General features: G+C 34.8%; 1 protein-coding gene and 1 long non-coding RNA gene across 3 annotated transcripts; both read right to left on the reverse strand.

Moving 5' to 3' along the window:
- Window positions 1-1868: 1868 nt before the first annotated feature.
- Window positions 1869-3809, reverse strand: LOC120080912. Of its 2 annotated transcripts, XR_005482679.1 has the most exons (4): window positions 3326-3809; window positions 2971-3237; window positions 2155-2278; window positions 1869-2075 (listed from the first exon to the last, which is right to left on the reverse strand). It is a non-coding gene; the product is annotated as an uncharacterized LOC120080912 (long non-coding RNA). The 2 variants fall into 2 exon arrangements; XR_005482678.1 differs by having other exon boundaries at window positions 2155-3237.
- Window positions 3810-6366: 2557 nt separating this feature from the next.
- Window positions 6367-8766, reverse strand: LOC120082030 (putative pectinesterase/pectinesterase inhibitor 45). Its single transcript, XM_039037243.1, has 3 exons — window positions 7680-8766; window positions 7322-7482; window positions 6367-7206 (listed from the first exon to the last, which is right to left on the reverse strand). The coding sequence occupies exons 1-3, from the start codon at window positions 8621-8623 to the stop codon at window positions 6518-6520; spliced, it is 1794 nt and encodes a 597-aa protein (XP_038893171.1). The 5' UTR covers window positions 8624-8766; the 3' UTR covers window positions 6367-6517.
- Window positions 8767-20941: the final 12175 nt, after the last annotated feature.

Below are 20941 nucleotides of genomic sequence, written 5' to 3' on the forward strand. Positions count from 1 at the left end.
CTAGTTTACTACACGATCGTGTCCTTTTACTAAACGATCAAGCAGTCGTCTATAAGATAGACTTCCGATATCTCCCACTTTCTTAGTCGTGGTAAACGATTGTTCCTTCCTCCTTCCCTCTACCAAATCCAACAGAGCCCAAACCTCCTGGATTCTCACTCCGAGAATATCGAGGTTTCCGAGTGGTTGTATCCTCCATTGTTGCCTTGTTCGTGAGGAGTCCATTCTATGGTGGACGACAACGAGATTTGGTGGATGATAGGCTTGACGATCTCAGCAATAGCGAGATTGGATAGATTGACAAAAGCGAGATTTAAAGCAAAGAAAAGTTCTTCAACTGGTATGTATCTCGTTCCTTTGTTGTTTAAAATTCAAAGCATGCTATAATTTGTTGTTAAATGCATAACTTGTATGTTTGATTGTCAATACGGTATTTTTGTCACAATGAGTTTGGAACGATCTTGCTTCCGCTCAGAGGTACTCTTTGATAAGAGTTCCTTAATCCACCCATATCATGTCTTAAAGTCCAAACCATTCTTAACTATTTGAGAATCTTGAATACATTTATTTTCATTTCTCTCTCCAAATTAAATAAATCTTTCCTTAAATACTTTTATTTTTCTTCACATTTATCCTTGTTTAAACCAACTTCAAGGTGCACTTTTCACTTTCCAAGTAAAACATAATCCCTAAACCAAGACATGTGACCCTTTATAACCTTCTCCAAAATTTTAAAAATTCCATTCCAAACTTGGAACTTTAGTAGAGTATCCCCACAAGATAACATTGCTTTTAAACTTCAAAAAGTTTATCCTTCCTCTTGGTATGGTTAATTAAACTTAAGTCTTTCCGTCACAACAAAACATAAACAAGATCAAGTTCCTTAAGAATAATTCAATCCAACAACTCATTTTCTCCTATCTAAAGTCAACTGTAACTTCAACCATCTTGGTCTTCCTTGACCAATTCATCTTACTTAGATCCTGGAGAGAGTTCCCCATACTATCGCTTTATGTCCCAACTAGCAATCCTTCTTCCTTTTAGACATGTAATATGAAGAACCAAACACCTTACCTTGGTCCACCAACTTCGACACCGTGAAAGTGATCATGACCTTTTTATCCTTCCGAAATTTCTCTTGAAACATTTTGTCTCTAACATCTAGTAATCCTTATTAAAACTGAAGTCACTTCTTCACCTATTTCTTATCTTATAAAACAACTTTAATCTAACACCTAAGAATGTGTGCCTCATGATAAAGTTTCTTATAGCACCACAAATTTTATTCTCTTAATACAAAACTTAATATTATTCCTCAGTGAATTTTCAATTCACTTACCTTATTCTATGACTTAACTAAATACATCTTTTTATTTTCTTTTCAGTCATAACTCTATAACACTTCATAGTTCTATCAAGTTTCAATATTTTTTAACAGAAATATATGTCCACTTATAACCATCATTCCATGAATTAAATTGACGCCAAATGACCTTTATTATGATCATTCTTCCTTTCCATAATATCAAAACAAATAGTTATCATATTAACTTCTTTCAAGTCGTTAACTAACAATGACAATCAGTCAGTACATAAAGCTTAAACATGAAGGCTTTTAAAAACATTTTCCATAAAACATTTAATGAAGGATCTGTAGTTAGCCATAATGAACATAAAACCAAAACTTGCATCGTAAGTCAGTCTATACAACCTAAAATTTAGGCTCTGATACCCACGGTAACGACCAAACCTTTCAAGTACTCTAACAAGGGTCGTTACGACATAATGCACATTTACATTCAAAATATTTTGACCATTCATGTAAAATGCAATAAGACAATAAAGACAACTTTAAAAAAAATTATAAATTTAATAAATAACAAATAAATAAAACCTTTATTTGGAGTCCCTGAAATCATTTACAAAGAAATTAATCAAAATAATAAAATAAAATTTTCTGTTGTTTTCTATTAACTTAAGAAAAACCATAGACTGAGTGGAAGCAATTTCTAATGTCCCCATATGGCTCTATCACAGATCCTGTCTATCCCTCCCCGATCCATTCTTGTCATTACCTAAAAGAAGACATAAAAAAGGGAAGGGTGAGTATAACAATACTCAATAAGTGACCCGCTACTAATCCCTTTAGGTTACCTGTTAGCTAATTTATCCAAGCATCAGTGTACATCCATCATATCAATCATTGTGATCCCGAAGGAGTCACATACTAGTCGTAAACATGATCTCGAAGGAACACGCATCAGTCATAGTATGTGACCTGAAGGTCCACAAAAGAATATAAATCAATCATAGTGTGTAACCCGAAGGTCATAAACATGAACCCAAAAGAACATAAATTAGTCATAGTGTGTAAATCAATCATAGTGTGTAACCCGAAGGTCCACAAATCAATCATAAACATGAACCCAAAAGAACATAAATTAGTCATAGTGTGTAACCTGAAGGTCCACAAATTAATCATAGACATGAACCCGAAGGAACATGAATCAACCATAGTGTGTAACCTGAAAGCCCACAAATCAAACATAATGTGCACATATACGGTCTTGAGTGTACACTTGCCCATATGAGAAAAGCTAATAGAAACCCTATAACTTAACATGTATCAGGTTTCATATAATTCATGTGTTATATTTTAGTATTCATCATGGTCAAAATAGTCCAATCAATCTAAAATAGATAGTCTAATTAGACTAAAATAAAGTCCAACCGGATAGTCCAATCAGTCTAAAATAGACGATCCCATCAATCTAAATAAACATTCCAATCTAGTTAGTCAACGCCATAGTCATGGAGTTCAATCAATCATAAATTATCAGCCCAAGAAATCTTAAGCAAACAATCTAAGTAATCTTAAGTAAACAATCCAAGGAGTAGGGATGATTGGTTCGCCTACTAGTTCGTCTTAAGTAAACAATCCAAGGAGTAGGGACGTAGAAAAACACTTACCTTAAATTGCAAGTCCAAATATTATTCTCCAAACAAACAATCGGTAACCGACCAAAGAATTCAAAATAGAACCTACAATACAAAATCCAAAATCTAAACCAATCCAAAAGAGTCCCAAATTTCATTCATCAATTCTCGCACACACTCCAAATAACACTCAAAGTGAAGCTTGATCAACAATCATTCCAAAATTTCGGTCTCCAAAAGCTCTATTAAATTGGATTTTAGTTCCAAAGTCACTCCAAAACTTCAAACAAGCAACCCAACCTGAACATAGGCCACAACCAATAATTAGAAACTTAAATTACAGCGTCCTCCACATCCCTATTGACCCAAAAAAACCCCAAGTCCTCACCAAAATCCTGTTGAAATCTGTCACGAACTTTGCTGGACAGCACCCCAAAACCCTCCAATGATTCCAATCTAACCCAAACCGGCAGATTTGGTCGATTCCGGCGACGGCAAACCCACAGCAACAACGCTGAGGAGATGGTGACGCGTGGCTGGATGGTGGCAGACCCCTGAAACCGAGCGGCAAAAACAATAGAGGCGTGACCAAGCGGACGAACGATGGCTCGCTCAAGTTTGACGACTTCGATCTGAGCAGCAGCGATCCACGCGCGAACGAGCGGCGCTCCGATTGCAATGACGAACGGTTGGGAGAGATCTGGTGCATGAGGCTCGGACCATGGACACAAAGAAGCAGGGACGACAACTGACGGACGACTAGACGGCTCGGCGACGGGAGGCTTGGTGTGGGGGTCCTCGTGCGTGAGGAAGAAGAAGAAGATAAGGGAGGGTTTCAGTGCATACTTCCCCTAGGATTCTTTAAACGNCCATATATATATATAAATATTTTTTTCGTTTAGTTAATATATATATCATATCAAACTCAAATCTTTCGCATCTTATCTAATTAATTTAGTTAAACCCAAAATAAATCCACCAACTTTAAATTTCAAATCCACAACTTATCAAATCTTCCTTAAACTGGATTTTAAATTTCTCAATCTCCACCAATTGAATTAAATCCAAATTTTAAGCCTTTAACACTTAATTTAAATTAAATTATCTTAATCTCAATAATTCAATTTTAGCTCAACGCTCTAATTTTAGATAACTAAATTAAAAAAGAAACTTACCTCCAAATTTGGGTGGTTGAAATCTTAACAATTTTTAAGGTTTTTCCTATCAAAATTTAACCCTAATTTCATAAAATTTAGGGTTTTACTCACAATTAAACCCCTTTAATTACTTAAATTACTTTTAATTTCTTTAAATTAATCCAATTTAAGCTCAAAGTAACTTAATGATACCAATAAATTTAAATCAAGCTTGAGTACACTTAATTTTTCCCAAACCCTAATATCATCCAATTTTAGGGTTTCAACTTAAATCCTTAAATTACTTTACAATTAACTTAAGATTCCAAATTAATTCAATCACAAGGTCAAAGCATCTATTGATATCTATTAGAACTTAAATTAAGGTTAAGAACACCTTAATTGATCTTAAGTTTGTCCAATTTTACCTAATTTTCAACCCTAATTAGGGTTTACATTAAATTAATCCTTTAATCAACTTTAAAATTGACTAGATCCCAATTTCTTCTAATTTTAGGTTTAAAATATCATAAAAATACCAATTGGACCCCTAATCAAGCTTAAAAATACCTTAATTAACATAAAATTGATTTTTTCAGCTTTTAATGACGGGCAATAGATGTTAGATAGAAATCAAACCTATGAATGTCAACTCTTTCTTCAACCTCCAACCTCCAAAATTCTAGAATTTCCAGAATTAATTTATATAACCCGTCATCTAAACTATCTTATCTCAAAGTTTGGACGTCCTATTTGCTCTAGAACTCCCTGAATTGACCACTTTCTTCTCGATACTCTGTTTTTCTGGCGAGAAGTTTTAGATTCCAAATTAAGAAATTTTTGCCAATAATAATCAAATTAACTGCCATATAACGCTAGCTTCGAAATGACCTTTAACTTCATAATTTTGCTTCAAACCCGAGTCCCTTTGTTTTTTCCCATTTTTTGCCACCACTGTTTTTCTTTGTTTTCCTTACTTTTTGGGCCAAATTTCTTTACCCAAGATACTTCACGACCTTCCTCTCATCTCCCTCGATGTTTTAGCTCCGTTTTGCCCAATTTCCCTCCACCAAAAACTCTTAATTCCATTCTTTTCTTCTCCCCTTTTTAAAGCCAGTGAAAACTTCAACCTCAAAAACTCAGTTTCCTTGTCGATTTCCAGCATCAGTTTTCGGTTGTCCACGTTCCCAGCTGATAAATCTTCCACCTCTGGCTAATTCAATCACAAATTTGATAAGAACAAACACAATTTTATCTAAAAACCCCTAAATTTCCCATTTTCTCCTTCTCCCTCGAGTCGACCCTTTTTTTTCATTCAATTCTTCTTTAATTCCTGTCTAATTTTTTCCCAACAAGCCACTAGCATCTCCAATTTATCATTGAAATTTCCAAAATTTAACATATTTTAAAATGTTGACTTTTTAATTGACTTTGATCCTTTGACTTTGACTTTATAATATATATCGAAATGTTATCTTATTTTAAAGAAATGATGGTTAAAATGGTCAATTATAGTTTAGTTAAGCCACAATCAAAGTTTCATTAATTAATTATAACAATTTGCATCAATTTTCATAAAGTTTCTCGAAATTTTCATCGATATTTCTATCGGCATCGATATTTTGAACCGTGGTTCTAATATATCAATATAGAAGATAACCACCCATTTAAAATTCAATTTTAATTAAGTGTAACATTGATGTATTAATAATTTGTTAACATACATTTAGAATGGTTGCCCACAGAACAAATTGAACAATTGTAAGTTAATGATAATGTACTAGAAAATTAATACTTAAAAATAAATCAATAAGGATTGAAATTAAATCCATAAATAATAACAAGTGCATTAACACTTATTTTTGATAAATTTGATATATCAATTATATAACCAACCAAACTATTAAATATAAAATATATCAATCAATTAATACAACAAACATAAAGTATATTAAATATACATGTATACACCAAAAATGGTAAAATTGAAATAATAAAAAATGGAAATCAGGTCTAATAATATTTTTTAGTATGTTTGTAAATTGCAGAAAATTATGGCTAAATTTACAAATTCTTGTAATGGTTTTTCGTATATATCCACACCGAATGGCTATTAAGAGATAAATAATTAAATATAAATTATTAGGGTGGCCTCATTAAATAATTTTTTTATTCCAACCACCCGATATTATAGTGTGTCGTGCGCATATTATTTGTAATTAAAGAAAAAAAATGGAAAATATAGAAGAAAAAGTTTTAGTTTTTTGAATAATTACCAAGGAATGATGTGTAGTTTTGTGTTAAGAGTATATGGGTGTGGTATAGGTATAAGTACAAGTAGAATTAGAAATAAAAAAAATGGATATAGAGAAATTGAAGAGGCATGCATGCATGAATGGCAAGGGACAGAATGAGAAAAAAGGATTTGTGTTCTTTGTGTTATATCAAAATAGGCCGACATGAACAGGAGCGGAGGTGCTCTCGATCCAATCCAGCTCTAGAAAAGTTCCTATTGTAAACTTTGCAGCCTCGTCCTTATCAATCACCTTGTAGCCAGGCCATTTGACTCTACCATCAGTCTTAGCCCCAGGCCCTTGGTTGTTAAATTCAGCATAGTACAAGGTTTTCAGTGCAAAATCCCCTTCCCAAGGCATCCACCCATCAGGATGAATGATATCTTCAATTGTGGACTCCATTACAATGGTTCTTGAGAATTCTTTCCAAGGCCTTCCCAAGTAGCTTTTGAATTGGGACTTCACTGGCTCAAGTGTCTTGTCAGGCAAAATCTTGCAGTTTTGAAGGACAATGCCTGTGGTTTCATGCTTGTCGGTTCTGCCCTGTGCTGTCACTATGTTCTGTTGGTTGTCTAATGGCTTCCTGACCATCATGTTACAGTTTTGGAAAAAGGCGGCCGCGTCGCCGAAGATGAAGTCGATGGTGCCTGTTATGAGACAGCTTCTGTAGAATTGGCGATGGGCTTGGACGTATAATGTGTCCTGGTACCCCTCGAACCGGCAGTTCAAGAATATGGCTCGGTCTGCTTGGACTCGAGCCGCGACGGCTTGGTGCTTTTCTGGACCTGCTGTGTTTCTGAATCCTATGGCCTGCGCGAAGAACCCTTCTCCAAGTGCCACTGCATTCCATATATATATATATATATGTAGAAATTAAATTCTCCTAGCTAATTACCCAATTCTTCTTTCATTTTTCTTTAAGGTTAATGCTATAAATGAATGCTTAATAATTACCAAATGTTGCGGTTTGGAAGGTTCTAACTCCATCCACAAAGTTCTTGTTCCCACTGATCATGCTCTTTTGAGATCCATCTCCGTACATTGTAACATTAACCATCTTTTTAGTAATCACCACGGTCTCCTCGTAGATTCCTTCCTTCACATAGATCACGTACCTGCTTTTTTTTTTTTTTTTTTAAAGTCAAATGCAATATAGGTTTCGAATACGATGTTTTAATTTTTCTTAGTGAGTGAAAGAAATGGATGCATGAATTAGGTGCAATTTTGGTTTTTTTCTTTCAAAAGATAAATATTGCGATTTAAAATATATAATGAATAAATGAATTACTGATCGGAGGAAATATAGCGTTACCGTCCATCATATTTGGCAGGCATGGCAGCCAAGGCTTCATTAATAGTTTTGAAATCTCCAGAGCCATCTTTGGCAACCACAACGTTAGGCTTTGGCTTATCCCCAGCGGTAGCGCCCTTCAACATCCTCCGCTCATTGCTGTTCATCCAAGTTGGGAACCCATTGCTGGCCATAAGACGACGTCGTGTCGCAGCTCCCTCGGGCATCTCGAACGTCGAGAAGAAAGAAGCCACCTGTGATATCATGGCCAAGGAATTACTGGTGAGTTCCTTTCCATTCTTCACCACCTTCTCCATTTCGGTTTTTATCTTCCCCTCTGGGAACCCATCAACACAAGTTTCATGATATGACATCACCGCGCTTAGCCAGTTGTTCAGATCTGGTGTCGTTTTCGCCGTCAGCTTTCCCATATTCTTAATGCTCACTTGGCTCATAGACATCTCCAATTCCTCCACCGCGTCTTCCAACAGCACCTTGCAGTCCTCGAATGCACCCTTTTCCTCCGCCGTTGCGAAGTTGAACCCCGTTGCCTTTTTCACTGCAGATTTCACCTCGTCTGCCGCTGCTGAGATCGACAGCTTGATCAAGTCTTTCGGGTCCGAGGAATTAGAATCCGTGTGGATGCCATCCTTCAGAGTGCTTTCGCATTTGCCTTTGTAGTCTGTCGAGTTGCATATCATGGTTATCATTTTCTCGACGCGCGACACCTGTTTCACGTCGTCTGGCACGGTTTCTTTGGAGTTTTCGTTGCTGCTACTGCTCTTGCTATTGCCATTTTTGGTGGTGGATTTGGAGGAGGAGGAAACCTGGACGAACACGGCCGCAGCAATGACAAGGAGGATCACAGAAACCGAGACCACAGCAATGGTAACTCTTTTTCGAAACTTACGAGCCCTCTCGGCACGTCGGCGTTCAGAGATTTGGTCAAAATCTTGGAACACCATGATGGATGAATTTGCTTAATGGCTAATGGCTAAGGCAGAGACAACTCTGCCTTAGGTTAGTTCAAGCCAGAGGCCACAACACAAATTAATGGGAAATAGTGGGAAGACGTTTATTTTATTTTATTTTTTTTGTTATGACTCGTTTTTTTTGGTTGGTTTTTTAATAAAAAAGTTATTATTTTTTTTCCCTTCTAGGTGGTGTTGGGTTGGAGAGTCTTATTATCATGAGATAATTGGGAGAACAAGTCTGGAGGGGAGAGTTTTGAGGTCTGTGTTATGCATATCTTTAAAAAAGGAAAAAGTTAGTTAAAAATGTGTTGAGAATTAAGACAATTCTAACCGCAATAATCGCGCCTTCAGAAAACGACTCTTGGCCAATCAACCGATTTAAAGGCTATGGCCCTTTTTTCATCTTTCTTTTCTCCACCTCTTCTTCCCTATTCTTACTCTCTCTCAATTAACCATCCCTTTTCTTTTCGTTTCCTTTTTCCCCCTTTTTTCTTTAAATATATATATATATATTTCTCCTCTTTCCAAGTTGACTGAAACCCATTATATTTATTCACTGACTGCAGTATAAATAAACTTTGTGTTTTGATATATCAAAATGAGCGAGATGAGAGAGCCTATCAACTTATGGATCAATAACCATATTGTGTGATTTTCATATATAAGAGATTATTCTGTGAAGCATACATATGTCTATTTACCTTGAACTCATATCTATATGAAAATGTAGGGAGGTAAATTTAATAAAGTATAAAAACTTTCTGCCGGTATCACCTATATGGTTCATTTATGATGAATTTAAGGTTATTTGGAATGAGTGACGATTTGAATATGCTATTTTTTAGGTGTCACCCATATTTATTTTTTGCAAATATGATGAACCTCAAATGTAAATTTCTGATCATTTTTTATTCCATATTTGTTAAGAAGAATTGATAGAGAGAGAAAAATGGAGAGAGAAATACGGGGATCGACAATCGAATGGCAGTGGAGTGATGGTTGACGGCAAATAGTGTGGACAGTAACCCTTTTGGTGAATGAGAGATGTGAGGGGGGAAGGGGCAGGGTCTGTTGTGTTCAAAGAAGTTCAATGATTTTTTAAATCTATGAAGTATATCATTATTAAGTATATCAACAGTATATTAATCAAGTGTTTTATTGGTATATCAATCAACTATATTAGCAGTATAAACGGTTGCACGATTATCAAGTTTATAAATAGTATATTATTCAAGTACATTAACAGTAAAAACTAGTGCATCATTATCAAGTTTATCAATATAAATGAGTGCACGATTGACAAATTTATCAATAATATATTAGTCAAATGCTTCATCAAGTATATTAGTCAAGTATATCGAGTATATCAGTAATATAAATTATAACTTTTAAAAATACAAGTTATTTTATCTCAAAATTATGAATAATAAGCATTACTTGGAAGGAATTCCCTTAGCATTAAAAGAAATTAGGGCAAAAACTCTCCCCTGCACTAGAATAAGTGTAAAGTTAAGATGTTGGAACAAGCTACCCTCCGACGGTGAAACTTGACAGTAGCAAACAGTTACGAACGACAGTCGTCAGAAATGTGGAATCTGTAAAACAAAAACTCGTTATTGAAGGAACCGGTGAAGGTCTAGTGCGGAAGCGGTCCCAAAATTTTTTTCATAGAATACAAGTTTTACAAAATACAACATTATGCATAAAACAAATTAATTTTACAGCATGCAATAATAAATTAGGAGAAAATAGGGTTTAGGAAAGCTTACCCTTGAAGAATTCACAACCCTCTTCACAAATCCTCTTCTCCAAATTGATCACGAACAAGTAGAACCCTCGAACCAAGAACGCCGTGGACACCACCACAAGAAATACCTCTATATTGTCTATAGGGGAAGAGAATCTGCAAGAGGTGTGGGCTTTGCAGTATTTTTTGGTGAGGGAGTGAGATTGAGAGGAGGAGAGAGACTATGGAAAAATTTCTTGCAGAGAGATCTTGAGAATGATCACATACATAGCACCCCCTATAACAAAATCTTTCGTGAAGTAGATCATTCATCAAAGAAAAACCACCCACTTCTCACATTTTTCTAAGAGTAAGTATTAAAGGGAGGGAAGTTATTTCCCTCCCTTTGAATTTAAAATAAAAATTAAATTAAAATATAAAAATAATTCTAATTTAAATAAATACATTATATATATAATAACTAACTTACTATATATATATATATCTCTAATTTTATGTTATATCATATATAACACATAACCTATACTTTTATATTGTATCAAATATAATATAACCCGTAGTTTTAATTCTCTAATTAATGTATGAAATTTAATATAAATCTCATTTGTATTAAATTTAATTATATGAATCCAATTCACATAATTAATATTTGAATCATATTCGAATATTTGTTTCCTCTCAAATAAACTTTAGATTATAATGTATCAAATACATTATATTAAGTATATCATATATAATTAAATTAAATTAATTATATCACATATAATTAATTCCCTGATTTAATTTGAACGATTCAAATTAATCTGAAATTGATTCTCATTAAAACACTGTTGAGCTACAAAGAGGACCTCATGGATCTATAGATTGAAGCTCCAATGATACTTGAATAATTAATTAAACTCCTTTAATTAAATTATTCAACTTCCATTAACTGTCAAGCACTCCACTAAAAGACCTCAGCTGCACTCTTCACACTACATATATATTTCTATGTCCGTTGGATATAACTAGTCAAAAGTGCAATGACCCTTCACAAATTGCTCATAAGTACAACTAGGCCAAAACTACCGTTTTACTCCTGTAGTTACATCTAATTTCTTAAGTACCACTAATCCCTCTAATGAACAATAAGTCATAGTCCAACTATGACCAAACCCCTCTCGGGCCAGAAGAGGGTGTGGTGACACATTGTTCAAGCCTTAGAATCAATCCTTTAGGGTGCAATTTATCTACTTACCCCGACATTGGGAAATAAGTGAATTTTGTATTGTATAGTTGTGTTTCCAACTCCATAATTAAACGAATCCCCAAAATGGTAGGCTTATCGAGTCGACAATCTGGCCACTCTCACCCATATAAATCAAAGGACCGCCTACATAGGTAGAAGTTCACAACTCACTCAAGATTCAGATTATGTCACCTATGGTCATCCTGGTGAAATATAAGTCTCTATTATGAACGATATTATATAATGAGACTAGTCATTTCGTGGTCCGGCCTTATACAAACTTCTTTGTATAGAATACCCCCGCTCACATGTCTCCACATGAATGATCAGGATAAAATAATTTGTAGCACTTTACAACAATTATAACATCTATAAAGCGAGCCATATTCGTAGTGTCACCAGGATAAGGTATCCAACCATATCCATCTGCTACAGACCATTTAGGTTATCACTTAAACATGATCCAGCTATATGTATCTATATATATGTTTAAACTACAAATAATAACCTTGGATGTTAGTTTATTGGTTTATGGGTTTAATGCTACTAAATGTCAAATAAAGCATCTCATATTTTATTAAATAATTAAAAAGATTTAGGGCATCAACCCCAACAGTTATAGGCCGAGTCATGGATCTTGCTCTGTTTAAGATGTTTCAAGGCTCTGCCCAAGTGTGCAAGTAGGTCAATATTATTGCCACGTCGTCCCCAGGATAAAACAATCCAGTAGTATAACACTATCTCGATCAAAGATGCACAGTAACCGACCGAAAAACTCACACTCTTCAGAGTAATTTGCTCGAAAAACATAAAAAGAAAAGGGTTCGAGAGAGAATTTTATGAAGATTGGAAACGAAACATGATATGTATGTCTTAGAGTAAAATGACATGCAGCGGGAGTATCAAGGATCCATAAGCATTTAAATTCACTAATTTTGGCAAAAACTAAAGCATGCTCATCTAAATAAGAGGGTTTTAGATCATACCTTTGAAGAACTCTTCAAGATCTTGATCAAACAGCAGCAGTCTTCACCAAAGATCACTGTGAACTACCTCAAGATCTTCTCCACTATCCTCTTGGAGCTTTAGATCAAGTTGTGGGACTCAAGAACAACTTGAAGCAATGTAAACAGAGAAAAGCTCACAGCAGCACACTACCGAAGAACTCTTTCTTCCAGCTGAAATTTTCTCTCAAAATTTATGTGTAATGCATGCCTTCAAATCACTCCATTCTTCTTTATTTATTGCAGATGAACATGCAAAGAAGGAATGTGCATGGCTTGCAGCTCATGCTTGGAGTTTAATGAAGAAAAGGAAGTGAGCTTTGTGTGAGCATGAAGAAGATGATAATGAAAAATCTCACATTTCCATTTTGTGCATGTAATTCCATTTTTCAATTTTATCTTTAAAACCAAAGTCTTGATTTTAAAATAATTTTGATATTAAAACTAAAAAATTAATTTTCTAAAATTAATTTCATAAATTAATTTAAAAAATATTAATTAATCTAATATAAAAAATTAAATTAATTGTTTGCACAAAACCATCTTCATATATTTAAATCATATTTAAATATATATTTTCCTATTCCGTTTAATTTTAATTTGAACATTTCAAATTAATTTCTCAAGTTGCTCTAAAGCTTAACCATCTACGAGCTAGTAGGGGGACCTCGCGGACCTACAGATCATGGGCTTCAACGATTCGAGATTAATCGGCTAAACTCATTAGATCGATCTAACCCCTATTTGTCAACTAATGGGACACTCCACTATAGCCCATAGTTAAACTCCCCTCACTATAGATACATTATGTCCACTTTATAACCATGACCAGTAAGTCGATCTTTCACAGGTTGTTCATAATCACAGCTAGGTCAAAATTATTGTTTTACCCCTGTGAATACATCTTGTTCTTTAAGTTCCTACTGACCCTCTAATGAACAATTTTGATTCATAGTTCTTTCTCTATCATGAGAAGGCAGGGCCCCAATTTTTCAAGACCTGGAATTAGTACTTAAGAGAATAACCTATCTGCTAACCCTAAATCGGGTAGGAGTGAATTTCATCTTGCAAGGCTATGTCCCCAACAATTCATCTGGTCTTATCCCCAAAATGGGAAGCTTATTGAGTAGTGTTGTTGGACTACTCTCACCGTTTGCAGATCAAAGGATTATCTCGAACAAACAGGAGTTCATAGCTAGCTCAGGATTAAGATCGAGTTAACCTAGGTTATTTGATAAATGAAATAGTCAGTTTTAACAGTAAATAGTCATTATAAAGAAAAGTGACTATTTTCGTGGTCCAGTCTATATGCAAACTCATTGCATAGGATGCCCCCACTCACATGTTTCAACATGAACAATTTGTGGATCACGTTGTTTGTAGCACTTTACAACTTCTTGTAACAACTACAGAGTGGGCTGCATCCAATAGTGTTACCAGGATGAGATACCCAATTTCGTCCATATACTTATTAGACCATTTAGGCTATATACTGTCAACTTGATCCTGTTTATGTCACCACATAAAGTTACAGTATTCAGACTATAGCCATGGATATGTTTATTGGATTTCATAATAAGATGCAAAATCAACAGGTCATTATTATTGATAAATATAATGTTTAAAACGAACTGTGAGTTCTAGGACATTCTCAACAGGATGAAAAGCTAAAGGCTTTCGCCTTTTATAGACACAGAAGTGTTGGGGTTGATGTTCTAAATCTCATAGAGTCCTATAGTTTGTAAACATTGTTGAACAAACTCTTTATGTATTTAATAAAATATTTGATATTTTATTCATTGTCAATAAAATATATGATATTTTAGTTGCATTAACTAAAAACCAATAAACTAACATCCAAGATTATCTTTGTAACTTAAACATGTATGTGGAGACATACGGGTGGATCATGTTTAAGTGATAACCTAAATGGTCTGTAGTAGATGGATAAGGTTGGGTACCTTATCCTGGTTACACTATGAGTATGGCCCGCTTTATAGGTGTTACAATTGTTGTAAAGTGCTACAAATGATCTGATCCTAATCTTTCATGTATTAGAATGCGAGCAGGGATATTCTATACAAAGGAGTTTGTATAAGACCGGACCACGAAATGTTTAGTCTCATTATATAACACCGTTCATAATAGAGGCTTACATTTCACCAAGATGACCATAGATCATATGACCTGAATCTTGAGTGAGTTATGAATTCCTGCCTATGAGGTTCGTCCTTTGATTTGTATGGGTGAGAGTAGCCAAATCGCTGACTCAACAAGCCTACCATTTTGGGGATTCATCTAATTGGGGAGCTGGGAACACAACTACACAAGATGGAATTAACTTCTTCCCCAAGGCAGGGGTAAGTAGATAAATTGCTCCCTTAAGTGCTGATTTCGGGGCTTGAACAATGTGGCGCCACACCCTCTCCTGACCCGAGAGGGGTTTAGTCACAGTAGAACTATGATCTATTGTTCATTAAAGGGATCAGTGGTACTTAAGGAGTTAGATGTAACTACAGGGGAAAAACGGTAATTTGGCCTAGTTGTACTTACGAGCAATTTATAAAGGGTCACTGTATTGTTGATTGGTTATATCCAATAGACACATAAATATATCTGTAGTGAGAAGAGTGCAGCTATTGGTCTTTAGTGGAGTGCCCGACAGTTAACTGATGGTGAATAATGTAATTAAAGAGTTTAATTAATTATTCATGTACCATCAGAGCTTCAAGCTATAGGTCCATGAGGTTCCCTTGGTAGCTCAATAGAACTTAATTGAGAATCAGTTTTTGGATTAATTTGAATTGTTCAAATTAATAGAGGGATTTAATTATATATGATATAATTAAATTATTTCAATTATATATGATTTAAAATTGTTCATAATGTATTTTGATACATTATAGATTAATAGGAGGAAATAAATATTTGAATGGGATCCAAATATATTTTCTATGAATGGGATTCATAGTTGTTAAATTTAATATAAATATGATTTATATTAAATGTCATATAATAGAGAAAAGAATTATAGTTTATATTGTATATGATACAATATTAAAACTATAGTTATATGTTATATTTGATATAACATATAATTATATATATATATATATATATATATTATATATATATATATATATATATAATATGATGAGATAGTTATCATATTTATATTTATATTATTATTATTGTTATTATTATTATTAAGGAAGGGAGTTACAACTCCCTTCCCCATCTTTTCTCTCCACCCACATTAGCGGGGGTGATTATTCTATTTAGCAAAAGAGAATAAAAAGAAAATTGTTTTCTTCTTGTTCTTGGCGTTAATTAGAGTTGAAAGATTGAGAGAAAAAGACAGAAGTGTTCTGTATCTTTTGAGTTTGGTGATAGAGTTCTCAACCTTCTTCCACCTCTACCAAAAACTTTCCCTCTTAACCAAAATAGTTAGAGCCCACCACTCCTGGATTCTCACCCTGAGAATACCAAGGTTTCGATTGTGGTAGTGTCCAGGTTTTGGTTCGAGATTATTCTTGAAGAAGGTCTTCAAGAAGTTTGTGATCCATTCGGGGGAAATTGTGAAGAAAAAGGTCTTCAAGGTGAGGTTTCTTAAAACCCTTTTTCTTTTAAAGCATGTTGTAATTTATTTTAAATGCATATCTTATTTCTTGTTTACTGTAAAACTTTGTATTCAATAAATTATGGAATTTAGAAGATCTGCTTCCATTCAAGGTTCTCCTTATTAGAGATCCTTCAATTGGTATTAGGCCAGGTTGTAGATTTTTTATTCCAAATTCCATTCTTGTATTGAATTGTTTTATAGCAATGGTGGGTTTTATTATCTGCATTCTATTTATGTGATGAATGGTTGTGGATGTTTTTGTTGATGGATGTTTCGGGATAGAAATCTCGATTTACGGCTAAATTTTTGTTTGTAAGAGCCCCTGCGTTTTTTGGCATTATTATTGCAATCGAGACTATAATTTGTAAGTTTTGAGTCGATCGTGATGTTCCAGGATGCTTCAAAGAAGGGTTACAGATTGTTGTTTCAATGGAGAAGATGAAATAGAGGTTCTAGATCGTGTAGCTACATCTAAACGGTTGGGTAGCTTTTGTTATGCGATCAGGTAACTTTTGCTACACGATTGTGTAGCATTTGCTAAACGATCACATAGCTAATGCTACGTGATCGTGTAGAGTTTGCTACATGATCATGTTGCGTTTGCTACAAGATCGCACAGTAGCTTGCTGAACGATCGCGCGGTTCTTTGGATGCTCAACGCATGGTTGATTGCTACAAGATCATGTAAACTTTCATGCTTATCGCATAGTCATAAGCTACGTGATCGCATAGTCTTTCATGTTCATTGTTTAGATGCTGGATGCATGGTTCTTTTGCTACATGATCAGCTGCAAGGTGGTTCTTTGAAGGGTGGCTCAGTTTGAGTGGTTCAAGACCCAGTTCACCTATTCTGAACCGGTTGACTCAAATCTTGTAATAGTTAGCCTTTTGTTTATTTTTAGAGAGGTCCTATCCTGTTCCATCAACTTATAGAGTAAATATACATGTGATGTATGTTTATATTATATGTCATAATGTATGTCATATAGTTTTAAAACCCACCATAGGTTATAAAGGAACTCTTATCAAAGAAAACCTATGAGCGGAAGCAAGATCGTTCCAAATTCATTGTGACAGAATTACAAGCATTATACAAGTTATGCATTTCAGAACAAATTACGACATGCTTTCAATAAATTAAATACAAAGGAACGAGAGACTCACCTTTGAAGAACTCTTCTTTTGTTTTTCTCTCGCTCTCGTTTGGATCAGTACCTCTCGCTATTGTTGCAATCGTCTACCCAAATCTCTCACTGTCGCACAGCAAACGAACAGTCTTCTCCATGAACAAGTAGCCTCTCGAACACCACCACTCAGTGACCTTGGTATTCTCGGAGTGAGAATCCAAGAGGTGTGGGCTATGTTGGATTTGGTAGAGGGAAGGAGGAAACAACGATCGCACTCAACGACCAAGCAAGTGTGAGAGGTTTGTGTCTATCATATAGACTTGTGCTTGATCGTTTAGAAAAGGTGCACGATCGTTTAGGTATTGTGGCTTGATCATTACACGATCGTCTAGTGAATCTCACTCAGGCGCGTGATCGCTTAGTAAAATCTATACGATCATTTAGGCAAGTACGCGTGTACACGATCGTTTAGCAAACACTTTGAGCTGTCATGTAGTCTCTCGTGAGCTAAGTGATAGGCGGTGTACTCCTATGAAGCGATTATGCGATTCTATTCCAAAATGAAAACATTTTTCATTTTATCCTTTAGTTATGAAAACTGAATACAACCTCCCAGTTTCATGCACGGTTATGGAGAAACCACAACCAATTATCTCATAATTCTTTAATTATAAATAAGTATAATAACTAACTTATCATATTATATTTATAACCTATAGTCTTAATGTCACATCATATGCAACATTTAAACCATAGTTCTTTTCTCCTCTACTTGATATAAATCATATTTACATCAAATTCCTCCAATTAATGTATCTCATACATCATGTCAACTATATCATATATAATTGAACCAGTTTAATCATATCATATATAATCAAACTCCCTTTTGTCAATTTGAACACTTCAAACTGACTCAAAAACCAATTCTCAACTTGAATCCATTAAGCTACTAAGGGGACCTTATGGACCTGTAGCTTGAAGCTCCAACGATACGTGAATAGCTGATTAAACTCTTTAGCCACAAGATTCACCATTCGTTAACTGTCGGGCACTCCCACTAAAGAACGACATCTGCGCTCTTCTCACCACGTATATATTTCTGTGTCCATCGGATATAATCAATAAATAGTACGATAACCCTTCACAGATACTCGTAAGTACAACTGGACCAATTTACCGTTTTGCCCCTGTAGTTACATCTAACTTCTTAAGTACCATTGATCCCTCTAATGAACAATACATCATAGTCCTACTATAAGTGGACACCTCTCAAGCCATGAGAAGGTGTGTGACGCCACATCGTTCAAGCCCTAGAATCAGCCCTTAAAGGAGCAATCTATCTACTTACCCTGCTTTGGGGAAGGAGTGAATTCCATCTTGTGTAGCTAAGTTCCCAACTCCCCAATCAGACGAATCCCCAAAGTGGTAGGTTTGAGTTGGCAATCTGGCCACTCGTACCCATAAAAATCAAAGAGCCGCCCTCAAAGGCAAGAGTTCCCAACTCACTCAAGATTAAAGTCATGTTACCTATGGTCATCTTAGTGAAGTGAAGTCTCTGTCATGAACGACGTTATATAATGAGACTAAACACTTCATGGTCCAGTCTTATACAAACTCCTCTGTACAGGACACCCACGCTCGCATGTCTCCACATGAATGATCAGGATCAGACCATCTGTAGAACATCACAACACTTGTAACTATCTACAAAGAGGGTTGCATCCATAGTGTCACCAAGATAAGGTTTCCGTCCTATATCCATATACTATAGACCATTTTGGTTATCACTTAAGGCATGATCTACTTGTATGTCTCCACATACATGCTTAAGTTACAACGAAAACCAAGGATCTTAGTTTATTGGTTTGTGGTAAAGCAAATAAAACATCTCATGTTTCATAGACAACAGTGACGAAAATATCTCATATTATTACATCACATGCGTTTGTTCAGTATAGATGTTTACAAACTATAGGACCCAACGAGAGTTTAGGGCATCAACCTCAACAAGTTATGCATTTATTTTCATGCATCATTTTATATTATAATTGTTATAATATATGAATATGCATGATTTAAATTACATAAAGCATGTTCATGCATCATATAGTATAAGTGTTATAATATATGTATGCATGCATTATAGTACATCCATGCATCATTTATATTATAACTGTTATAATATATGGTTGAATGGATGTATGAAACGTATGCTATAGCATGATTCATTACTTAGTTATGTAAGTGTTATATATTAGTAATGAATGAATATTGTATGAAGCATGACATTACCTTAGGTTAATTTATAAATGTTATAATTAACTAAAGTATGTCTAGCATGCAATGGTTGTTTTAGTTGTTTCATTTATTTATAATTGTTATAACTAAATGAAATTAGAGTTAAAATCAATAATAAAGAGTTGCATGCAAACCTTAGGCTATAATCATTTTTTAAAATTGTTTTAAAATATGATTGAGATAGACCTAACATCACATTTCTAATGAGATTAGAAATCTAAGTTTAATCTTTTAAATCGGTTTAATAGGATTAAATTGATTCTTAATAAAAGATTAAATTTGTGACAAATGTATCTATAAGAGACCTTTTGTCTAAGGCGAGTTCTGGCTAGGCTGGGGTACTTAAGTCGATGGAAACATCGCACCCCTACCTGGGAACTACCTGGAAGGTGAATTAGATAGATTTGATACATGCATGCAAGTTTGATGAAAGTCTATTAAAGAGTTTAATGAGACTTAAATCAAAATTGTTTAATCATCAAAGACAATAGTTGTTTTTGAGCAAATTAAACAAACACTTAGATAAGATTAGTAGCCGGATTTTCCTAAGTTAATTAACCCTAGGTAGAACACTCAATGGGAGGAAAATAGGGTATATGATACTTCATTTTTGCCTCTACACGTTTCTCCCTAAAAGTTCACTCCATGAGATCTACTCTCGGCCTCGAGGTACCATGGGTGTCCCCCTACAGGTGGAATTTAGGTAGGTCAATATCAAGGTGATTGGAGATAGTGTTTATAGTAAGTGGGAGAGGGACATGTGACAAATCATCCCTCGGTCTCTCTCATTAGGTTGAATAAAGCATCGCCTTGAGGCATCGTGGGTGTCCCCCTAAAGGAAGGTTGTATTGCATGACTCTTTATTTGATCTCCAGAAATAGATAGGGTTGCTTTAGTTTCATGTTCCAATCGGCTTTTCCTTACGGTTGGCTCATTGAGGTGGAACTCTAGAACCTAAAATGAGGGGCTACACTTACACAGAATTGTTAAGGATGTTAACAAATTCTTGACCGAACAATGTGACTATTAGTTACAGTGACAAGGAATTGTTTCTATCTAATGGTTGAGAATGTCTCATTTCAGTGAAATGACACTTGATCATCCTACGGTGTCTTTTGTCCTGCCTCATTGAAGCATCATTGCAAAATAGATGTCATTTAGGGTACACTAGACTATTTTGCTAAAATTTGATTGGTTTTCTAAAAGTGGTTTTAATGCAAGTAGACTAAAATAGTTTGTTCTTTTTCAGTAATTTCATTTAATGGCTACCGTTACTCTAA

The sequence above is a fragment of the Benincasa hispida genome, chromosome 7 (genome assembly GCF_009727055.1).
Source record: "Benincasa hispida cultivar B227 chromosome 7, ASM972705v1, whole genome shotgun sequence".
NCBI lineage: Eukaryota > Viridiplantae > Streptophyta > Magnoliopsida > Cucurbitales > Cucurbitaceae > Benincasa > Benincasa hispida.